The following is a 22,714-nucleotide window of genomic DNA, read 5'->3' as shown; positions in this document are numbered from 1 at the left end:
TGCTTTGGACAAAGTGTGTTTAATACTAAAGGTGGAGGACAACTTCTTAATTCACTAACTTTTCCTCACATCAAGTATGAGATGGTGAAATTAAGAAAGGAACCTTTTTTAATCTCAGCAATTCTAAAGTAGGGGTGTCCGAAGCGCAGTAATGAGTGCAGAAATGTATTATTTTTCTATCTGCAAAGACCCCAATAAACTTGTAAAAATCCCCTTTAAGTTTTGGATCCATGATAAACATCAAGATACTTTATTTACGTGATTTTCTGTTGGGTTTTTGTTCTGCGGTTACTTTTGAGTTTACAATTTTGGCCCACATGGCAAAAAGTTTGTGAAATGAAGCACGTAATAAAAAAGCAAAACATTTAATTTGTTGAACCTTCCTTTATTTTCCAGGCCTCTTTTTATTACCCATGCAGAATCAGGTCAGATATCATGTTTGTTTCCCAGTCCTGACATGATGTTGGTGCCGTACAGATCGGCGAGACGGCGACGTCAGACCAGTTTCTTGGCAATGAAGAAGTCTTTGAGTCGTTTGATCTGCCAGAAACCAACGGAGAGCAGGATGCAGGTTTGGATTACCGCCCACCACAACACCTTGCTGTTGGTTTCCTCACTGATCTGACGGAAAATCTCCTCTTTTTCCTGAACAAAGACAAAGAGCCAGACATCCAGATCAGTTTAGGTGTTTCTTTATCATTCCTGGTGAATGTCAGGTAGATATACCCGGTTGTACTCCTGCTGCCTGGTGATGTACGTCATCTGGCTGGTCAGGTGTTGCAGATTGCTCTCCAGAATCTGCAGGCTGTCTTTGGTCCTGTCCATTTTGGGATCTACCGAGTGCTCTCCCATCTGAACGTCCAAATGCAGCTTCTGTGGAACAAAGTGGTGAAAACCCCCAGAGTGCATTGCTCTTCTGTTGGGTTTGTGATTGTTGTTTGTATTTCTCCACAGGTCTCACCAGCCTTTCTCCAGCGAACACAGAGAACCTGGTGGAGTTGGTTTGGAAGCACAGGTAGTGCTGGCCGGAGCCGTGAGCTGTGAAGGTGAATTTACCAAATTTTCCGTAGCGTTTGGACAACTGAACCTGAAAAGGGAAGAAAAATAGACGTAAGTGTCCAAACTTTTTGCCATGCGGGGCAAAACGCAGTAATCACAGTCCAACAGTCCACCTGAAATAAAGTACATAAAATATCCTGATGCTTACAGTAGACCCAAAACTTAAAAGGGATTTTATGACAGTCTGTCAGGGCTTTGTAGATGGAAGAAAAGGAGTAAATTTAAACCAAAACACTCTGAACTTTTAGGATTAGTATCAGAAATTTTCTAGAAACATTTTCAACATTTCAAATTAAAATGTTTTGAAGTTTTTTTTGTAGGATATTTCTGAGATCGTTTTAAAAATTTCAGATTTTTTTGACAGAAATTTGCTACTTTTCTTTTTGTCCAATGGTCCTGATTGCTGGAGCAGAGAAGAATCTCCTCTCCTGATACAGAGAGATTAGAAGAGCCCAAAAATGTATTCAGTTTTGGACTCAACTGAATAGATTTATGTTCAGTGATGAAAACAGGATTTGTGTCATTTTGTTTCCAATTATTTACTTTATTTATCAAAGTTTCAGAAAGAATAAAATCTGATTTTGCTGCAGTAAAAGTCTCTGGATAAACTTGGTTAAAACTTTGAAACCATGAATACTTTCTGTTGTACTTTATACATTTTCCTGCGTAAACAAATATATTGGTAACAGTTTTTACCCCAATTACAGATGAAAAGTCTCCAAATTTGTGTCATTATTGATTTATAGTTGGGGGGCCACACAGAATCAGTCCAAGGGCCACAAATGGCCCACAGGCCGCACTTTGAACCTCTGACTAAAATCACTTCTTTATTTGTAGCTTTTCTTTGAAACACCTTGTGACTGAAACTTTTCCCTGAAAATGTTTGGTTGTTCAGAATCAGGTTGCAGCTGTTCTGTTTGTGTTTCGACACCAGTGAGGATTTCCTGCATACTTCCTGGTTTGGGTCTCTGATGGTAACCGTGACGCCCAGGTGAGGCGAGTGGCTGAAAGATGTGACGTCCCACGGCTCCAGGAAGAAGTTTCCTGCAGGTGGGAGACACAAAGCAGCTCGAGTTCATCAGAAATGCCATATTCAACACAAAGCGATCATGTGGTTTCTTCCAGTCGTCATGGTAACTGGATCAATGACGTGTACTTTTAATCGCTGTATCAAAACTCATTTCAAACGAAAACGGACCTGGACTCTGTTTAATTCTGAGAAAACCAGTTCCTACAGAAAATCTGATTAATCTGTTTATTGTTGAGAAGAGAAAAAAAATCACATTCTTGATCATTTTAGTTCCTAAAAGTATTTTTGTGTCCCAGATTTTGCTGTAAATCATATGAATTCCTCAGTTATTGTAGATGATGATGGTTGTTGGCAGGAAAGATCTGCTGCAGCAGACTGTACTACAGGGAATTTGAAGAAGCCTCTGACTGAAGATGCTTGTTTTTCTAAAACGCTCAGGGTTGTCCGTGGTTTTCTAAAACATAAATCCTTTTTAGTTCCTCTCCTCTGAGTTACGATTCATTGAAAGCGAGTGAATGACCAAATAGTGTTTCTCTATAGATGCCAGCCTGGGGTTGTATCGTGTTATTCTTTTCAAGGAAGTTATTGTGTATTTATTCAGAAACAGCTGAAGCTCTTTGTGATAAAAACGTGTGATTCAAGCGATCAGGTTGTTTGTTAGAGGTGAGGAGTCTGGTTTGGGGGTTTGCTGTGCGTGCCTCACCTGTCACCAAGGTGTCCTCAGGAATCTCCTCTATGATGCATTTTTGCTCCTGCTCTCCCAGATCGAAGTACATGGCGGCGGCCAGCGGCAGGTGGAGCAGGAAAACGACCCGGCGGAAATCCATCCTGAATTACCCGGAGTTTCACCGTTCAGACTGAAGAACGGCGTCAGTGTGGTGAGTTTACAGCCCACAGGCGGTTTGAGCCTGAGAAACCTGCAGCTGCTGCGCCGTGGCCAGTCTTTATCGCTGCCTGTGATTGGTGGATCTGAGAGCCAATAGAAAAGCTGCAGCACACATTCAAATGTCTGAAGCTCATTATAGTAACAAATTAGTATTTAGCAGCACATACACTTTATGATGCACAAATCCGAGAGACTTGAATCTAGTTTTTCTCTGCACTTGTTTCTAGATTTATTATAGATGAACATGTTTCCATGTGCACGCTTCTTATTTTACTTCTTTATTCAGCCATTTGTTTACATTTAATCATATTTAAATTGCAGCTTTAATATTTTTAGATTGCTTTTGGTTGTATTTGTATTTGTTAATGTTTCTGGCGTAGTTTTCTCTTCTTAAGGATCAAGAAAGTATATTCTATTTTCCATTCTACTCAGACTGCACAGTAAATAATATTACTGATGTCATTTTACTGAATTTCACTCTAATTACATGAACTTTTCTGTTTCATGACATCTTTATATCCATTTGATTATTTATTTGTATTTTTTACAAACAGAAGCAGTTAGCTTATTGTTCAGCAACAAATCAATCATAATCACAATAAACAAAAATAAAAATCTCATTTCATGTGGTACTTTCACACTTTATTAACTTTAGTAACTGCATCTGTTACAATTTTTACTGTCATATAAAACTGATAGATTTGTCTCATTATTGTAGAGGAATACAGTTTCTAACGTTCAGATTTGTTACGCTGTACAGAACAGGTTAAAATCCTGTCAATAAATATAAACAACAGAAACACAGAATGTCTGTAAAACGCGACAGGCAGCTCGGTCTGGATTTATTTCGGGTCACATCTAATTTAACAGGGTTTAAATTTGTGTAAAATGTTTCCAGTTTGTCTTCCTGTCGGCCGTTCCAATCATGAAAACTGAAGCGGTGTCTACTGGCTGGTTGGCCAGAACTACACCTGATCTGAAACCTGACTCGAATCCGACCCGGTTCATCAACAAACGGACTGGGATTAAACCGCAGACCGTTTGTGATTCTTGGAGCGTCTGCGCCCGGTCCTTCCTTTCCTGGTTTTCTTCTCCTTCCTCCTCCTCCTCTCCTTCCCGGCCTTCCTCTCCTTCCCGGCCTTCCTCTCCTTCACGGCCTTCCTCTCCTTCACGGCCTTCCTCTCCATCCTGTCCTGGCCTAGTCATAAGCAGTTGTCCGGGAAGCACTTCCTCTCCTCGTCCAGCAGGGGCAGGCGGCTCCGTTGTTGGCCGGGTGCATGATGACGTAGCGGGTGCGATGCTGCACACCTGAGTCGCCACACTTCCCTTTGCACAAACCCCACGGCGACCAGGGGGACACTTCGCAGTCCAGAGGGGTATCTGCAGAGGCAGAGGGGCAATAAACTCATGAAACACCACAAATGTCGTCCCACAAAGCGTTCACTCAAAATAAAGGATCAATGTCTGAGAAATAACAACCTTACAGCGGATATTGGAGCGAGAAAAAGCAACAAAATGTAGTTGCAGAATCACACTTTGCAGGATGATAAGCGATAATGTTGTTGGTTTTAGACTATTTTGAAGTAACAGCATAATAATGTAAGATCACATTCAGAAAAATGTTATTCTTCTTAAAATAGAAGAATAACATCAACCTTCATTGTCCTGCAAAGTGGAAACTCAGGCGTAAGAGATATAAACAAATGTTACTGGATGCAGAAATTATTGCGATAAAGTAAGAAAACATCATAAATCAATAAACTTTAAATTCTCATGAACATTTAACACTGGAAGGTTAAATTAAATATAAATAAATATAGAAAATAAAACAATAACAAATAAAACTAATAAAATTAATTATGAATCTCTAAAACAAAATCATTCCTCAAAAAGTATTTAGTTGAGACCAAAGCACCAGACTGAAACTTCATCATCCAGTTTTTGGTATAAAGAGAGAAACGATAAGTGGAAATAATTAGTTTTAATTTATGATGCGTTGAATTGATTTTACTGCGATAATCCCCGGCCTCTTGTGGGAAAGTCCTGGCAGTGACCGAGCTGCTTCATTTCAGCTTCATTTGTTGATGAAAGTGATGGAAAAACGTCTGTTTTCGTCATTTCTTCTGCCTGTAAGCTGGAGGAAAAGCCTCACATAGAGCCTGGTGTTGGTTCTGTGCTCCTCCCTGATGCCTGATGTGACCAGATTTCCAGCTGATTCGTATTGCAGTCGTGGGTTAGAGAGTGGAAAAGCAGAAGGTCCGGAGGCGGGCGGAAGCCGCATTAATGGGAAGCAGCAGGATGAGCCGATAAAATACTGCAGAGATGCAAACCGATGGGCTTTCTGTCTCTGATACAGCCTGTGCAGGTCAAAGGTCATGTTTTAGGAAAGACATTAGCAGGGATGCTACGGACGAGTGGAAGTGTAGGATAAACAGAAAGATGGAGCCCTAGGAATCGGGGAAGGAAACCCCAACAGCTTCTTGGACGCTGTGTTGTTTGTATTGGTGTTGTCATGGAACCGGCTTGTATTTAGTGATGCTGACTCAAACCTTCACTGGGAGGTGAGCTAAAAACAGGTTCAGGTCCATTTAGAGCAGGGAGCACCAGCGGGACGCCCGCCTGAGGGAACTCGATCGCCCCCAGGGAACCTGGTCGCCCCATTGAACCCGGTTGCCCCATTGAACCCGGTTGCCCCATTGGACACGGTCGCCCCAATGGACCCGGTCGCCTCATTGGACCCGGTCGCCCCGTTGGACCCGGTCGCCCCGAGGGGACCCGGTCGCCCCATTGGACCCGGTTGCCCCATTGGACACGGTCGCCCCAATGGACCTGGTCGCCCTATTGAACCCGGTCGCCCCATTGAACCCGGTTGCCCCATTGGACACGGTCGCCCCAATGGACCCGGTCGCCTCATTGGACCCGGTCGCCCCGTTGGACCCGGTCGCCCCGAGGGGACCCGGTCGCCCCATTGGACCCGGTTGCCCCATTGGACACGGTCGCCCCAATGGACCTGGTCGCCCTATTGAACCCGGTCGCCCCATTGAACCCGGTTGCCCCATTGAACCCGGTTGCCCCATTGAACCCGGTTGCCCCATTGAACCCGGTTGCCCCATTGGACCCGGTCACCCCGAGGGGACCCGGTCGCCCCGAGGGAACCCGGTTGCCCCAATGGACCCGGTCGCCCACTCTGTGTACCTGGAGATTTTCCCTTAATAAATAAAAGATTCAGTTCCTGAAGTTTTATTATCCAACCTTCTTTACTATCAGCAAAATTGTGGAGAAAAAAACTCTTTTGTGTCAAAACGTCTTGTACGTAGCGAGTCTGTGGGGTCAAAGGGCACGTCAAAGCCTAAATGTTAATGGTCAGTTTACATTTCATATTTCCCATCAGCCACTTGAAATTTAGGTTGACGGACATTTTTCAAGCTGGCCGCCCTACAAGATTCTTGTTTGGCAAAATAGTGGTTATATAAATAATAAATCTATCATATAAACACAGTGTTTCTTTATTGGTTTATATTTTCACCATATGCAGAAATGACTTCCACTGCATTTGACCTAATAAAAGTCCATAAATGTGTTTATTACAGGAATATTCGGTCTTACTGATCAGCTTGTCTTCGATCTCGTTCCCCGTTGGCAGCAGGTTGGACTGCGTGGGCTCCAGCGGCAGGCTGATGATTTGATTTGTTTTCTTGATTTTTGTCAGCGTGACTTTGGCGATGGGCGGTAAATGCTTCAGGCGGGGATAGAAGAAGGAGTTGGCCGGGTGGCTCGGGAAGGACGAGGTGATCTGGGGAAAATGACACAGTCTGAATCCTAGAGGTGGTTTTGACTCAAAAGTAATGACAGGAAAATATGTCATTACTACAGATATTCATAGTAGAACCTCTCGTTTTCAGTTTCTTTTGGCCTTGATTGAATAAATTTATTTTCAGTAATAAAAACAGGATGTGGGTCACTTTGTTTCAATATTTGTTTAAGTTTCAGAAAGGATGAAAGTTGATTTTGTTGCAGCAAAGTCAGTTTTTCAGTTAACGTCTCTGGAAAAACTTGGTTATAAAAACACAAATACTTTGTGTTGTACTTTATGTTTTTCATTACAAAGTAAAAGTCTCCAAATTTGTATGAGTTTTGAATTGCAGCTGGTAACCACACAGAGTCAGTTCAAGGGCCACAAACGGCCCCGCGCCACACTTTGGACACCCCTGCCCTGTCCTGATCTTTTAGTCGGTAGTTTTCACCAGAGCAGAATAAGAAGAGTGAGACGACGTCTGATTTGGTGAAACTGTGGTTGTGGCTCAGAAGGTTTCTCCGTCTGATGGAGGCGCCGCTGCTCTCGGCTCACCTGCGTGATTCTGTCCTGCGGGATCGTCTCAAAGTTTGGCGAGGAGAAGGTGAATCCGCTGTCCGTTCCCGCGTCGTACGGGAACAGCTCCAGTGTCACTTTGTCCTTCCAGCGGTCGCCGTCACACAGGTCCATGCCGTCCACGCCCACGAACCAGTCCGGGCTCGGCACCAGCCGCACCATGAACGACAGCTGCCACAGAAAGAGCAACAAACAACGACCGACATCACAGCTGGGCTCGGCTCGGTTCCTCAACCAGCTTGGTGCTGAGGATTGAGCCGATTTCAACCGTTTCAGTTTGGATTTTCTGAGGAAGGAGCCACAGAACACAACCGGGGTTCCAGTTGCATGTTGAAGTCTCGTTCTGCAGCAGCGGCCTGTGATGCAGCAGCGTGCAAACAGCTGAAGAAGAACGGCGCTAGGAAGAGATTTCTGACCTGCAGGCTGGACTGCCAGACTGCAGCATCTTTAGAGGATTCCCAGTTCAAATCGATTCAAAATGATCAAAAATCTAATTTAACCTGCTCAACTATGTAAAATTGGATTTTGAATTATGTAATTCAAATCTAGGCACCTTTGACTAGGCCATTCTGACCCATCCTAGCATATCTGCCTGGTTGTCCAGAACCAGAACAGCTGCAGATTAAATGATAATCAGCTGGACTTTGGTTCTGAATTAGGAGGCTGCTCTAGATTTCATCTAGGTTTATTGGAATGAAGAAGACTAAACACAAGTGCAAACCACTTTTTATCGGTCTGTCTCATAAGATAATAAATATCTTGACGTCTGTGGTTATGTGACAAAATTTGAGAAATTTTTCAACATTTTGAGAGGATTGTGTATGTTAGGGCTGTCAGTGTTAACACATGATTAAAAAGTCTAACGCGTTAGAAAACATCATACAGATGAATTAGTGGCAGTGTGTGTTTAGTGGCAGCCATGTTGCCACATGGTAGCCAACTGATGATGCAGACTGGGAGACGGTTGCTTTATGGCACAGGCATCAAACTCCAGTCCTGGACGGCCACTGGCTGCGCTGCAACCTGCAGATGAGCCTCTGTTGCCCCACCTGAACAGAATAATTAGGTTATTAAGGCTCTGGAGATCTGAGCTTCACCAGGAGGAGGCAATGAAGCCGTTTCATTCCAGGGTTTTGTACCTGTGGCTCATCGAAAACCGGCAGGTCAGCCAGTGACCCTCCAAGACTGGAGTTTGACACTCCTGCTTTATGAATAGCGCTAGCATACGCAGTGCTGTTTATGTGTTCTGCGGTTTAGCTTTAGCTTGTGGTAATTTATGTTTCTAGCTTTTTAATGACAACTTCCTGTAATCTTGTGTGTTTAGCGGTTCGGCGTTAGCGTCTGTTAATTTATATTTCAAAATTGGTTTAGCATTAGCTTCTGTTAATTTATGTTTCAAGTGGTTTAGCATTAGAATCTGTTAATTTATGTTTCTAGTGGTTTAGCATTAGCTTCTGTTAATTTATGTTTCAAGTGGTTTAGCATTAGCTTCTGTTAATTTATGTTTCAAGTGGTTTAGCATTAGCTTCTGTTAATTTATGTTTCTAGTGGTTTAGCATTAGAATCTGTTAATTTATGTTTCTAGTGGTTTAGCATTAGAATCTGTTAATTTATGTTTCTAGTGGTTTAGCATTAGCTTCTGTTAATTTATGTTTCTAGTGGTTTAGCATTAGCTTCTGTTAATTTATGTTTTTAGTCGTTTAGCATTAGAATCTGTTAATTTATGTTTCTAGTGGTTTAGCATTAGCTTCTGTTAATTTATGTTTCTAGTGGTTTAGCATTAGAATCTGTTAATTTATGTTTCTAGTGGTTTAGCATTAGCATCCGTTAATTTATGTTTTTAGTCGTTTAGCATTAGCATCTGCTAATTTATATTTCTAGTGGTTTAGCATTAGCTTCTGTTAATTTATGTTTCTAGTGGTTTAGCATTAGAATCTGTTAATTTATGTTTCTAGTGGTTTAGCATTAGCTTCTGTTAATTTATGTTTCTAGTGGTTTAGCATTAGCTTCTGTTAATTTATGTTTCTAGTGGTTTAGCATTAGAATCTGTTAATTTATGTTTCTAGTGGTTTAGCATTAGAATCTGTTAATTTATGTTTTTAGTCGTTTAGCATTAGCATCTGCTAATTTATATTTCTAGTGGTTTAGCATTAGCTTCTGTTAATTTATGTTTCTAGTGGTTTAGCATTAGCTTCTGTTAATTTATGTTTCTAGTGGTTTAGCATTAGCTTCTGTTAATTTATGTTTCTAGTGGTTTAGCATTAGAATCTGTTAATTTATGTTTCTAGTGGTTTAGCATTAGCATCCGTTAATTTATGTTTTTAGTCGTTTAGCATTAGCATCTGCTAATTTATATTTCTAGTGGTTTAGCATTAGCTTCTGTTAATTTATGTTTCTAGCTTTTTAATGATAACTTCCTGTAATCTTGTGTGTTTAGCGGTTTGGCGGTAGCGTCTGTTAATTTATGTTTCTAGTGGTTTAGCATTAGCTTCTGCAAATTCTTTTCTATTTAGGGTTTTAATAAAGTCCCACCATTATTCTGTAATTATGTTAGTTTTTTAAATTAGGGAAAAATATGCAAAAACATTTTTTTTTTTGTTTCTGTTGAACAAAGCAGAGATTCGGATGTTAGATTGAGTATTTCCTCAGTAAATGTTTGCTGTGAAATTCTTGGGCGCCGCTAAAGCCATCCTGACACCAGCTTGCCGTGTTTGCTGACCCGTCGGGTGAAGGGTTCTCACGCACTTGGTAACCAGCCTGAAAGCCGCCGGTTGTGGGGACACTTACATAGGAGTGCCTGGCAAACACCTCAAACTCGGCATCCATCTGGCCCGAGCCTCCCACGACTGCAGGAGCGGAGAGGATCCCATAAACGCTCTGGATCCGCTCGCCGGCCGTCTCCACTTCCTTCATGATCGTCCAGGCCTCGCCTTTTTCCGCAAACTCCCTCACTCCGTTGCTGGCAAACTCATTACTTTGCCACATGTGGTAGTCGGAGCTGTGGGTCACCCCTGGAGCGCAGAGAGGAGGAAACTGAGGATTTATATGATTGGTGCAGCAGGTGTAGACGTTACACCATGTTCCAAATTATTATGCAAGTGATATTTTCTCAGATTTTCTTAAATGGTCAATGCAAATGATGCTCAGTATAATTTTCAAGTCATGAACTATTGCAGTATAAATCATATTCTACTGCACAAAGCTCAGAACAGTATTTTGTTCAAAAATAAAAAACTCAAATGCTTTGTTCCAAATTATGGTGCACAGCCGATTTTCTACATTTTATGGATTATAAAGAACTGAAAACTGTCATTCTTTGAATGTGCAGCATTAATGGTCACATGTACTAAAATCAAAAGCTATTTCAATCAAAAACATCTTAGCAGACAGAGTTACATGTTAACATTGGACCTTCTATGGTATCACCTGCACAATTCTTGATCCATTGAACTTGTGAGTTTGTGGAAAGTTTCTGCTTGAATTTCTCTGCAGGATGTCAGAAAACCTTCCCAGAGCTGCTGCTTGATATGACCTGCATTAAACCCTCAGATCTTCTGCTGGAGGAAACTCCACAGGTTCCCAGTAGGGTCAGAGGTCAGAGGATGGTGACCACAACATGAGTTTCTCCCCTTTATGCCCATAGCAGGCAAATCTCTTCACAGTACGATGATAATGCTTTAGTTTTGGTTAAATATCGCATGTTTTCATACCTTGTCATACAGCACAACACTATCTGATGGTTTTCATCAGCAGAGATTCTTTCTTTTTCCCATATTGCTGGAAACTTGTGGCCTGCTGAATCATGTGGAACATCCTTCTGAAGTCGATTTTCTTTAACTGAGCTAAACTGATCAACCAGCTCTCTGAAATAGTGATTCAAAGAGCCTGACACACAATACCATTGATAAATTTAATACCACAACAAAATCTTTATGACACTTTAATCCAGTTTGCATAATAATTTGGAAAGCTGCTTCAGGCCTTAAAATGTCTTTCATTAATTTTGAAAAATGTGATTTGATAGGTATTTTCTCAACCTACATAAAAAGAGAACCACAGGCAACGCTTGAGTTTTCAAGCAAGTCTTTTGCAAAAGGAGAAGGAACAGCAGACCTCAAGGTGTCTGCCATGCGTTCTGACTCTCAGAACCGGTCTTTTATCAGAACTGGTCTTTTATCAGAACTGGTCTTTTATCAGAACTGGTCTTTTATCAGAACTGGCATAGCAGGAAAGGAATGTGGAGGGAGGACAAAGGAAGATCTACACACAGGCTGTGTAAAGAGTATCCCAAGATAAGAAATGACTGCAGCTTCAAGGTTTAACAAGTTCCTTTTCTCAGGGATGTGAATACTAAATCTATTAAAACTACAAATGTAAGAATGATAACAGAACATAATTATTCTAACATAATTGGTCTTAAAAACATTAATTACAGGACTTCTGTTTGGCTAAGGCTAACGTTTGAGTAGCGATAGACTACCGCTAACTAGCTGCTAATTCACCTTTGTTAGCAAATTAACTTTGCTTCAAATTTATTGTCAGCTGGCTGGATGACGTTTGTCTCACTTCTGTTGCCAACCCATACGAGGCTCGGTGATTTCTGTGACAATAAAACGTCTGAAATTTGATTTCATGGACCTGCAGATACCTGAATTCAAATTATTTTCTTCTGGGCTTTTCATATTTCATGCCAGTAATCATCAGAGTGTGGAGTATGTTTTTACCGATCAGGTTGGACCACTGTGCAGGCGGGCGGTAGACGGGATACTGCTTAGGAAAAGCTGCCTGGGTCCATTTCCCTGTGAACGTGAGGCTGTAGTGGGCTGTTTCTGACGCCATGCACATGGGGACGTCTGTTGGGACCGGCATCGACCCAACGATGGGGATGAGGGTCAGCACCAGGACAAGCAGGCGACGAAGGGCGTCAGGCAAGGAGGGAGTCTTCCTGCTGGCTTCCATGATTGGTTTGGGTTGGAGAAGGAGTGATGGTCTGAAAAATACAAAACACTTAGTGGAGAAAACGCCTTTCACTGTAACACGTTGGCTCTTATTGCTGTTGTTTCACAAAACCAGAGGCATCCAGAGGGATTTTGTTTTGATTTAGCGTTTTTATGCGTTCTGCGAATTGAAATTGACCAGTTCTCATTAAGCCAGTCAAAGCCTTTCTTACTCAATAAAGACAGGTGAAGATCTGTACACACCTCCACATTTCTACCTTACTGCCTTATTTCACTTCCATAACCAAACCACTTTATAAACATTTACTCAAACTGTCATATGGCAGCTTGTTGTTCATTCTATAGTTAAGTATTTCCATGAATTATGACAGCAAATAATCATACAAACAATCAGATTTCATGTTTAATTTGTTTTATGATACACTATCTTGTTTTTGTTCTGATTCTTAAACCTGAATAACTCAGAGCGACCGCCTGCTGGGGATATTATTCATTGGAGTCACATGAATCTCTTTCCTTACAGTAGACTGAATAGTTTACTGTAAATAACCGTCAACTTGGGAATGAAATGTTTCTGATAAGTGATGTAAGTGCCAAGCATCACAAACAGAGAATAATCCATTTACTCGCCTGTTTCACGTCAGTCTGAACGATACAATTGAGATTTTTCACCAAAACCAATCCAGTGGTATCTGATAGTTCTCAAAGTGTCTGCAGTCAAAGCTCGTTGCTGTCAACTGGGATTTATCAACTTCCTTCGTCTGCTGACCGCAGCGGCAGCCATCTTTGCTGCTGTAAACGGAGCACTGCGGGTGACGTCTACTTTCTTCGTGTTTGGGTCATAAACCGTTCACATAGAAGTCTGTTTGCGGTTGCTATAATTAGTAACATGAGCGACAACAACAAAAAATCAGATTTCAGCAATAAATCGTGACCTGCTGAGTGAACGTAGCTCATGTTAAACACAAAACACCGAGTATAAATATTATCTTTCTAACACCTATTCTGCATTTCTGATCGTTTCTCCTGCTGGTTTTACAACACTTATCAACTTGGAACATGATCAAAGCAAACATTGAGCTGAACAGATTGACTCACACGTCTCAACTGTCCTGATTGTGACTTTATCTGCCCTGGTAGGGTAATTGTTCTAAAGTTGATGAAGGTGGTACCTCCAACAAAGCAGTGGTTTAGATGAACTGAATCATCTTCCATAAACAAAAGAAGTCTATTTGTCTCCTGCTAGACCAATTAGGAACGACTGCTCTGTTTATAATAAAACATTTAAATTAATAACATTTCAAAGTTACATTTCAGAAGTTAAACTGAATTCATATCTACACTAAAATAAAACTCCTACAAGCAATTTTTACTCCTGTGGCCTCATGGTAGGTGCTAGCTACCGTGATAGAGGAAGGGTAGGCGCTAGCTACCATGATAGAGGATGGGTAGGTGCTAGCTACCGTGATAGAGGAAGGGTAGGTGCTAGCTACCGTGATAGAGGATGGGTAGGTGCTAGCTACCGTGATAGAGGATGGGTAGGTGCTAGCTACCGTGATAGAGGAACGGTAGGTGCTAGCTACCGTGATAGGCGACAGGGAGGCGCTAGCTACCGTGATAGAGGATGGGTAGGCGCTAGCTACCATGATAGAGGATGGGTAGGCGCTAGCTACCGTGATAGAGGAAGGGTAGGTGCTAGCTACCGTGCTGAGGCAACAGGGAGGCGCTAGCTACCGTGATAGAGGATGGGTAGGTGCTAGATACCGTGATAGGCGACGGGGAGTTGCTAGCTACCGTGATAGAGGATGGGTAGGTGCTAGCTACCGTGATAGAGGAAGGGTAGACGCTAGCTACCATGATAGAGGATGGGTAGGTGCTAGCTACCGTGATAGAGGAAGGGTAGGTGCTAGCTACCGTGATAGAGGATGGGTAGGTGCTAGCTACCGTGATAGAGGATGGGTAGGTGCTAGCTACCGTGATAGAGGAACGGTAGGTGCTAGCTACCGTGATAGGCGACAGGGAGGCGCTAGCTACCGTGATAGAGGATGGGTAGGTGCTAGCTACCATGATAGAGGATGGGTAGGCGCTAGCTACCGTGATAGAGGAAGGGTAGGTGCTAGCTACCGTGCTGAGGCAACAGGGAGGCGCTAGCTACCGTGATAGAGGATGGGTAGGTGCTAGATACCGTGATAGGCGACGGGGAGTCGCTAGCTACCGTGATAGAGGATGGGTAGGTGCTAGCTACCGTGATAGAGGATGGGTAGGCGCTAGCTACCGTGATAGAGGATGGGTAGGTGCTAGCTACCGTGATAGAGGATGGGTAGGCGCTAGCTACCGTGATAGAGGATGGGTAGGCGCTAGCTTCCGTGATAGAGGATGGGTAGGTGCTAGCTACCGTGATAGAGGAAGGGTAGGTGCTAGCTACCGTGATAGAGGATGGGTAGGTGCTAGCTACCGTGATAGAGGATGGGTAGGTGCTAGCTACCGTGATAGAGGAAGGGTAGGTGCTAGCTACCGTGCTGAGGCAACAGGGAGGCGCTAGCTACCGTGATAGAGGATGGGTAGGTGCTAGATACCGTGATAGGCGACGGGGAGTCGCTAGCTACCGTGATAGAGGATGGGTAGGTGCTAGCTACCGTGATAGAGGATGGGTAGGCGCTAGCTACCGTGATAGAGGATGGGTAGGTGCTAGCTACCGTGATAGAGGATGGGTAGGCGCTAGCTACCGTGATAGAGGATGGGTAGGCGCTAGCTTCCGTGATAGAGGATGGGTAGGTGCTAGCTACCGTGATAGAGGAAGGGTAGGTGCTAGCTACCGTGATAGAGGATGGGTAGGTGCTAGCTACCGTGATAGAGGATGGGTAGGTGCTAGCTACCGTGATAGAGGATGGGTAGGTGCTAGCTACCGTGATAGAGGATGGGTAGGTGCTAGCTACCGTGATAGAGGATGGGTAGGTGCTAGCTACCGTGATAGAGGAACGGTAGGTGCTAGCTACCGTGATAGGCGACAGGGAGGCGCTAGCTACCGTGATAGAGGATGGGTAGGCGCTAGTTACCATGATAGAGGATGTGTAGGCGCTAGCTACCGTGATAGAGGAAGGGTAGGTGCTAGCTACCGTGCTAAGGCAACAGGGAGGCGCTAGCTACCGTGATAGAGGATGGGTAGGTGCTAGCTACCGTGATAGGTGACGGGGAGTCGCTAGCTACCGTGATAGAGGATGGGTAGGTGCTAGCTACCGTGATAGAGGATGGGTAGGCGCTAGCTACCGTGATAGAGGATGGGTAGGTGCTAGCTACCGTGATAGAGGAAGGGTAGGTGCTAGCTACCATGATAGAGGATGGGTAGGCGCTAGCTACCGTGATAGAGGAAGGGTAGGTGCTAGCTACCGTGCTAAGGCGACAGGGAGGCGCTAGCTACCGTGATAGAGGATGGGTAGGTACTAGCTACCGTGATAGGCGACGGGGAGTCGCTAGCTACCGTGATAGAGGATGGTAGGTGCTAGCTACCGTGATAGAGGATGGGTAGGCGCTAGCTACCGTGATAGAGGATGGGTAGGCGCTAGCTACCGTGATAGAGGAAGGGTAGGTGCTAGCTACCGTGCTAAGGTGACAGGGAGGCGCTAGCTACCGTGATAGAGGATGGGTAGGTGCTAGCTACCGTGATAGGCGACGGGGAGTCGCTAGCTACCGTGATAGAGGATGGGTAGGTGCTAGCTACCGTGATAGAGGATGGGTAGGCGCTAGCTACCGTGATAGAGGATGGGTAGGCGCTAGCTACCATGATAGAGGATGGGTAGGCGCTAGCTACCGTGATAGAGGAAGGGTAGGTGCTAGCTACCGTGCTAAGGTGACAGGGAGGCGCTAGCTACCGTGATAGAGGATGGGTAGGTGCTAGCTACCGTGATAGAGGATGGGTAGGCGCTAGCTACCATGATAGAGGATGGGTAGGCGCTAGCTACCGTGATAGAGGAAGGGTAGGTGCTAGCTACCGTGCTAAGGTGACAGGGAGGCGCTAGCTACCGTGATAGAGGATGGGTAGGTGCTAGTTACCGTGATAGAGGATGGGTAGGCGCTAGCTACCGTGATAGAGGATGGGTAGGCGCTAGCTACCGTGATAGAGGAAGGGTAGGTGCTAGCTACCGTGCAAAGGCGACAGGGAGGCGCTAGCTACCGTGATAGAGGATGGGTAGGTGCTAGCTACCGTGATAGGCGACGGGGAGTCGCTAGCTACCGTGATAGAGGATGGGTAGGTGCTAGCTACCGTGATAGTGGATGGGTAGGCGCTAGCTACCGTGATAGGCGACAGGGATGCGCCAGCTACCGTGATAGAGGATGGGTAGGCGCTAGCTACCGTGAAAGAGGATGGGTAGGTGCTAGCTACCGTGATAGAGGATGGGTAGGCGCTAGCTACCGTGATAGGCGACGGGGAGGCGCTAGCTACCGTGATAGGCGACGGGGAGGCGCTAGCTACCGTGATAGGCGACGGGTAGGTGATGGCTAGATCTGCGGTTCCTGCTCTCAGGTATGGGACTTCACAAAGGTTTGAAGAGAAACTTGAGTCTTCCTGCTGAACCATGAAGGCAGTGGAGAACTATTCACAGAGTAGTCCTCAGCTATAATCACCTGTCAGTTTAAGAGTTCATGCATTCAGCTAGACACAGATACATAATTACACCTCGGTTCATAAAACTGCAAAGACTTTTCATCAACCAAGCAGTTTAATCTGCAACATCATAAATTTCCTCTGATTATCTGGTTGCTTTCTGCTTCTTCTCTTCCTCGGTCACCACAGAGAATCGTCTTTCTCCGTTTGCTTTCTATCTCTCTCTGTTCACCTTAAGCATGCCAGCAGTAACAGTAACAGACCCAGTCTTTCGTTTGATTAGGCCGTGTTAGGACCAGGTGAAGGTGAGGAGATACTTACTGGTTCCAGCAGCGGATGATTGGAGAGGAGGGGTGGGGGAGCTGCGGTCCTGGCTGTCGGGATTAGTGACTGCGAGGATCCAAACTCCTTTCTCACCTATTTATGTCTTCCAGGAGGTTCGCCCCCTTCTGCTCCCTCCCTCTCCTACCCTCAGTGACGTCCCTGCCCCCTTCATGCTCCCTGACTTTGGCTCTGTCTCTTGCTCTCTGCCGTATAATTGGACATTTTAATGGATAATGTGCCCAGCAGATTGGGGAATTTAAGCCAGTTTGCTTTGAGGCTTTTTGAGTCATTTGAGTTTGACTCTGTCGGTCTCTGAACCACAAGATAAGATCGATGAGGCTGAAATTCTCTCATGGTCAGCTTTAGATGGGTGTTTTCTGTTCTGGAGATATTTGAACATAAAGTCTTTTAAGGTTTCGGTTGGCACCTGATTGCCAATGTCAGAAACCTGACAGAACGAGTAACCCATAAAGTAACTATTTATGAATACCTTTGAACAGCCTCTTTGATTGTCGCCTTGTGGGGGTTGGAGACTTGCTGACCTGTAGATGCAACTCTTTGCTGCCGTTCTCCAGCAGTGAGCTTTGGAGATGCTTCTGTCTCTATTACCATTGTCCTTTCTATCAATGGTGACAAACTGGTGGCTGTCCAGTCGCCAGTGTACGCCATATTTACACCCAGTTAAACGAGATGTCATAGGCAAGTGTCTTCACATTCCTAGAAACTCTTGTTCACCTAAAGAAGCCAAGAAAATGTAAAAATGTTTTAGTCTATGAAGGTACCAACAATGACACTGATTGCAAATGACGTCATTGTTGCCTGGATGTTTGGACAAAGAGAACGTTCCATTCATTTCAATATTCTTTGCTCAGTGTGGAGCAACTCAAACGATGGCTGAGCGGCAGCCTTGGTTGAAAGGTTTTTGTTTTGTTTTTTACTGATGGTGTGGTAACTAGCCATTATTAGCACTAAGTTATCTGGGCCTATGTTGCCAAAGTCCGGTAAAAATATTGATTCATCAATGCTTTGAGGATCACGTTTTAAGTTAAATATCGATTTGTAAAAGCCTGTGAATCGATTAGCTCTCTTGTCATGCCAAGATGATAAACACTGTCACTATACCAGCTGGGTGTCATAAAACATTTCTTCATTTTGAGTTTATTTGTGGTTGGCAATCAAATGTTGGTGGTCATTCAGTGGTACATGTCAATAACCTAAACCGGCTGTGCAGACGTACAGACGTTTCCCCAACACAAAGATTACTGCTCCTGTTCGTCCAAAACTAAAATGGCTGCAGTGCGCCATTCTAAATTTAGTAGGTTGATGTCATTTGCGATCAGTGCCATTGAGCTATTGCTAATTTGTTCTTAGAGTCAAGGATTCTGTAGTTTAGGTCTTAATTTGTTCCATATGTTCATATAATTTGGTTCTGGTGTCCAGTCACTCGTTTTGAATACAGAGGAAGGAAGTATGTTTCATTTCTCATCAGTTTTGTTGATCCTACTGTCTACTACAAGCATAGGGAATACAATCAGTTTTGGATAACTTCCCTGCCCACTTTACACGCTCTAATTCGTGTCAGACAAACAAACATAGCCGCATATTATTATATGAAGAACATTTCAGCAGTTTTCTTCAGATCTGGATTGAATTAAGTGACTCTTAAGTGATTCTAGTACTGCGGTGTCCTTCTGTTGTCAGACATTACAAGGCCGCCTGAGGGTGATGGAAAATACCAAAGTCTCTCTTTATGCCATACGCTTTGGGCTGAAGTGGCACGTTTGAGTCAGACGGCTTTCCTCCTGAAACTTATTCACAGATCAGGATTGTTTCAGATTGTTTCAAAAATATGTATTCTCCCTCAATAAGAATCTGTAGTTTGGTTTTTGTTGGTTTTAAGCAAATTTATCTTTATATTCGACAATTGATTTAATTTCACATAAATACTGCATGAAATATTTTATTCTACTTCAGAAATTACAGTGGCTGCATTACTCCACAGCAAAGGGGAAATAATGGCAATAAATCAATGTCATGATAGACATGTGATCAATATCAATAGATAATACATCTGATCGAATATTCAATATACATAATAGTCACTGAAAGAAAAGAGTTTAGCTGCTCTGTCTCTCATGGCTAGCTAGGCGAACTTGGTAGCTTCGACTCATCGCGCTTTCCATGGTTACCTAGCAACTCACTCACTCCTTGGTTACCTAGCAACTCACTCACTCCTTGGTTACCTAGCAACTCACTCACTCCTTGGTTACCTAGCAACTCACTCACTCCTTGGTTACCTAGCAACTCACTCACTCCTTGGTTACCTAGCAACAACCTGTTGAGCACATTGCGCAGCAGCGGTTTAAGATTTCCCACTGAGTGAAAGGTGTGGATAAAACAGGAAAGGATCTGGCCTCCAGTTTTCCTGGATTTTAAATATTTAAAACAAAACTAATCAATGATTATTGATATCGATTGATAGGAAATGCTTATATCGTGATAAGTTTTTCCAATCCTGTAAAATATAAATCGGTCAAGTTTATTGATGTAGCACATTTCAGGAACACAGTTCAAAGTGCTGAACTCAGGAAACATTACATTTTGTCATCGTTACACATCAAATATGTTGCTAAATGTTTCATTCATCATGGCTCCAATCAGTTCTAAGCAGGTGAGTTTTTAGTCTAGTTTTAAATAAATATTGATAGTTGATTGTGACATCATTATCTGGAATTTCTGAAATTGATTAACGATGCACAGTGATCTTGGCATATGTGAACATCTGACATTTGGCAAAATGAAATGATTTAGTTCATCCTGACTGAGCAAAAGGTTTATTCTTAGTTAGCATCGGACTGGGGCCGGCATGTTTCTGTAAATGTCTGTTTCTGTTTGGGCTGCTGGAGGTGACGAGCCACCCTCTCCTCATGTAAACACCAATATGTCATCAGGCTGAATCAGCTAATGGCCGCCACATGGCCGTGCTCCCCACCCAACAAACCCAAACGCCTCCAGTCAGCCTGCCTTCACTCGGCTGCCCTTCGTTCCCGACATTAATTGCTTCGCTCTGCGAATTCCAGCCAGAAAGAGGGAAATTAACTCATCACCGCCGCCTCTGCAGAACAGAGGTGCACTGTGTTCGGTTTTATCGAGGGGAATAAATCTGTGTTGCTGAACACCTGGTTTACGGCGCTCACACTGCTTCAGACTTATCCTGCAACCGTCACTGTTTTACTGCCCTGACCTTTTCACTCATTCTTCAGGAAACGGATGAAATCCAGTTTTTATTCTGTATTGGAAAAAACAAGACCTCGTCTGTTATGACTAAGCTTTGCTTAGATAAGAGGCCAGTCCTGCATTTTAGGTCAGATTTATGATTAATCTAAATCTGACAGTTTCTCACCTATGAAACAACCAGAAAACCCAAAATTATACCAACTAAGAGTAGCAGTACTACCACATATTTGTACTAAATATGTCTCAAATACTAACTGATCACATTATCAATCATTAAATTGTAAAATATTACATAATCAGGCAAACCAAAATATCAAGTTAATTGGAAATGTTGGTATTTTAATGACAATAATTCACATAAGCAGCAAAAATAAAAAAATCAGGCAAAAGAAACTTTTTCCAAATCAGTTTCTTTAGATAAAAAACTTTACCAAAAGCTGCAGCTGTGTGTCTGTGTCTAACATTTCCAATTAACTGGTGCAATTTTACTCAAGTGACAGAAAAATAAAATCAAAATAAAATCACCCCAGTAAAAGTAGAAAGTACAGCTTAATAGAAATATTTTTTTCAAAAACGTCACTGAAGTAGATGTAATTGAGTAAATGTAAGTAGCTAATAGCCGAAACACTCAGTTTTCAGTTTGCTGTTCTGTTATGACTTCTATGAAATTTACTTCTACGCTGCTCCTTACAAATGAACATTTCCATCCTTCAGTAACATTTGGTTAAATATGTTCTTTAATCAGCTTCTTCCTGCATTAGAGTATATTTTTATTTCTGATGACACAGCAGCATCTTTGCCATATGTGAGAAGCCCACTTAGAGTAATAAAACCCCAAACCAACTTTTTTTGCAGATAAACTGTTTGCTGTTTTTAAAGGTGACATTTTCTCTGCAAATGTGACTTTTTCATTTAAAATTGTTCTGCAAAATCTGGTCTAAAATTGTCTCTGTGCTGCAAATAATTATTCACACTTGTGGAAAATAATTTTGCACCAACATGTGATATTAATTTATTACAACTCAGATTAGGGTGATGGCAAAGAGGCCTTCCAACTTGAAAAACTCAGAAGATGAGTTGCCAAAATGTCAGTGAAAAAAATGTAAAGCCATTGTCTTTATGTGTTAGAATGTCCTAGTCAAAGTTAAGACCTAACTCCAGCTGAGAGTGTGATGCAGGTTGGTGTCCAGTCTGACTGAGCTGGAGCTAATCTGTAAGGAAGAAAGGTCGATGCAGGTAGCGATATGTTGCATGTTGTTTGCACCTGGTCATTTCATGCAAGCGCAAAATGCTTGGAGGCAAAAAGACGATTCTTTCACTTCCAGCACAAAACGAGACCTGGAGATGTAGCAATTCTGTGCAGAAAAGGGGAAAAAAACATAGAAATGTGAAGGTTCTCAAAGTCGAGCCAGCATAGCTGAGTTACTTTCCTCTCCGTCGTTTTTCTTTTAAGTGAAAACTTTTTCCTGACCTTGTTATCTAGTTGTCAAAGTGTTTCTCTGTCCTATACGTTTACGATTTATATTGACAACTTAGCAGCTAAAACCAATGCTGGTCATCGGCGGCTGGCAGCTTTTTGCGTGTCTTTTGCTTTGTGTTGGTTTGTCACCAAAACTCCCATAAGATGCACTGAAGCTGCTGGTCGGATACATAAAGGAGCAAAACTCAGCTGTAATGTAGAAAAACCACAGATTTAATTTGTGGTTGTTTTCATCTTTAATCCATTCAGTTTTATTAGTAAAATGAGCATTTTGTTCCTATTTAAAGCGATTTAAATACCTGAGAAATGTGAAGTAAAAGATAAAACTGCAAAGAGAGTGTCATGTGTCTGCTGCGGCGCTGTGGGAGTGGAGGATGTGGCAACGCGCTGCGGTTCGGAGGTTTGAGGCCCGTTTGCCTTTCATACGCCTCAGATTTAATGGAGACCTCATGCATCTCTGCAAACGGCTGTCAAGGTAGGTTAGAGGAGACTTGAAACAAAAGAAGGCATTTGAGACAAAGTATACTGCCATCCTGTCCCAGAAGTACATTTTGACATTATTATTCTTTTTTCATCATTAGGCAAAGCTGATTTATCTCTACAGCATTATAAAGTCATTTAAAGCATTTTTGAAGAAGATAAAGGAGGAGAGAAAGGTATTAAAAATACAAAATATATTAAAACAACACTTCAGCATCACAACAAACCAGAAATAATCTAATTTAAGAAGAATAAATAGACTGTAATGTGTTCAGTCCTGCTGTAAGC

General features: G+C 42.9%; 2 protein-coding genes across 2 annotated transcripts; both read right to left on the bottom strand.

Annotated features, from left to right (window-relative positions):
- Positions 1-364: 364 nt before the first annotated feature.
- Positions 365-2,973, bottom strand: LOC129360434 (transmembrane emp24 domain-containing protein 11-like). Its single transcript, XM_055030651.1, has 5 exons — positions 2,793-2,973; positions 2,012-2,103; positions 962-1,087; positions 727-873; positions 365-645 (listed from the first exon to the last, which is right to left on the bottom strand). Exons 1-5 carry the CDS (start codon positions 2,914-2,916, stop codon positions 496-498), a joined length of 639 nt encoding a protein of 212 aa, XP_054886626.1. The 5' UTR covers positions 2,917-2,973; the 3' UTR covers positions 365-495.
- Positions 2,974-3,595: 622 nt separating this feature from the next.
- LOC129360433 (spondin-2-like) lies at positions 3,596-17,337 on the bottom strand. Its single transcript, XM_055030650.1, is given in 7 exon segments — positions 3,596-4,221; positions 4,224-4,355; positions 6,582-6,768; positions 7,324-7,515; positions 10,132-10,355; positions 12,069-12,334; positions 17,227-17,337. Coding segments are annotated over 6 exon segments (1,014 nt in total). The 5' UTR covers positions 12,304-12,334; positions 17,227-17,337; the 3' UTR covers positions 3,596-4,177.
- Positions 17,338-22,714: the final 5,377 nt, after the last annotated feature.

The sequence above is a fragment of the Poeciliopsis prolifica genome, unplaced genomic scaffold (assembly GCF_027474105.1).
Source record: "Poeciliopsis prolifica strain line A6 unplaced genomic scaffold, Auburn_PproV2 SCAFFOLD006, whole genome shotgun sequence".
In the NCBI taxonomy this organism is placed as follows: Eukaryota; Metazoa; Chordata; class Actinopteri; order Cyprinodontiformes; family Poeciliidae; genus Poeciliopsis; species Poeciliopsis prolifica.
Note: the sequence above shows the minus strand (reverse complement) of the source record. Positions and strands in the feature narration are given on the sequence as shown.

Bases quoted from the DNA above. Each gene is read 5' to 3' on its own strand.
- LOC129360434 (XM_055030651.1), bottom strand. From the start codon at position 2,916: ATGGATTTCCGCCGGGTCGTTTTCCTGCTCCACCTGCCGCTGGCCGCC. The intron at 2,104-2,792 runs GTGAGGCACGCA...TCCCACCTGCAG, and splicing joins TGAGGACACCTTGGTGACAG to GAAACTTCTTCCTGGAGCCG. The intron at 874-961 runs GTGAGACCTGTG...TTTGTTCCACAG, and splicing joins TGTTCGCTGGAGAAAGGCTG to AAGCTGCATTTGGACGTTCA.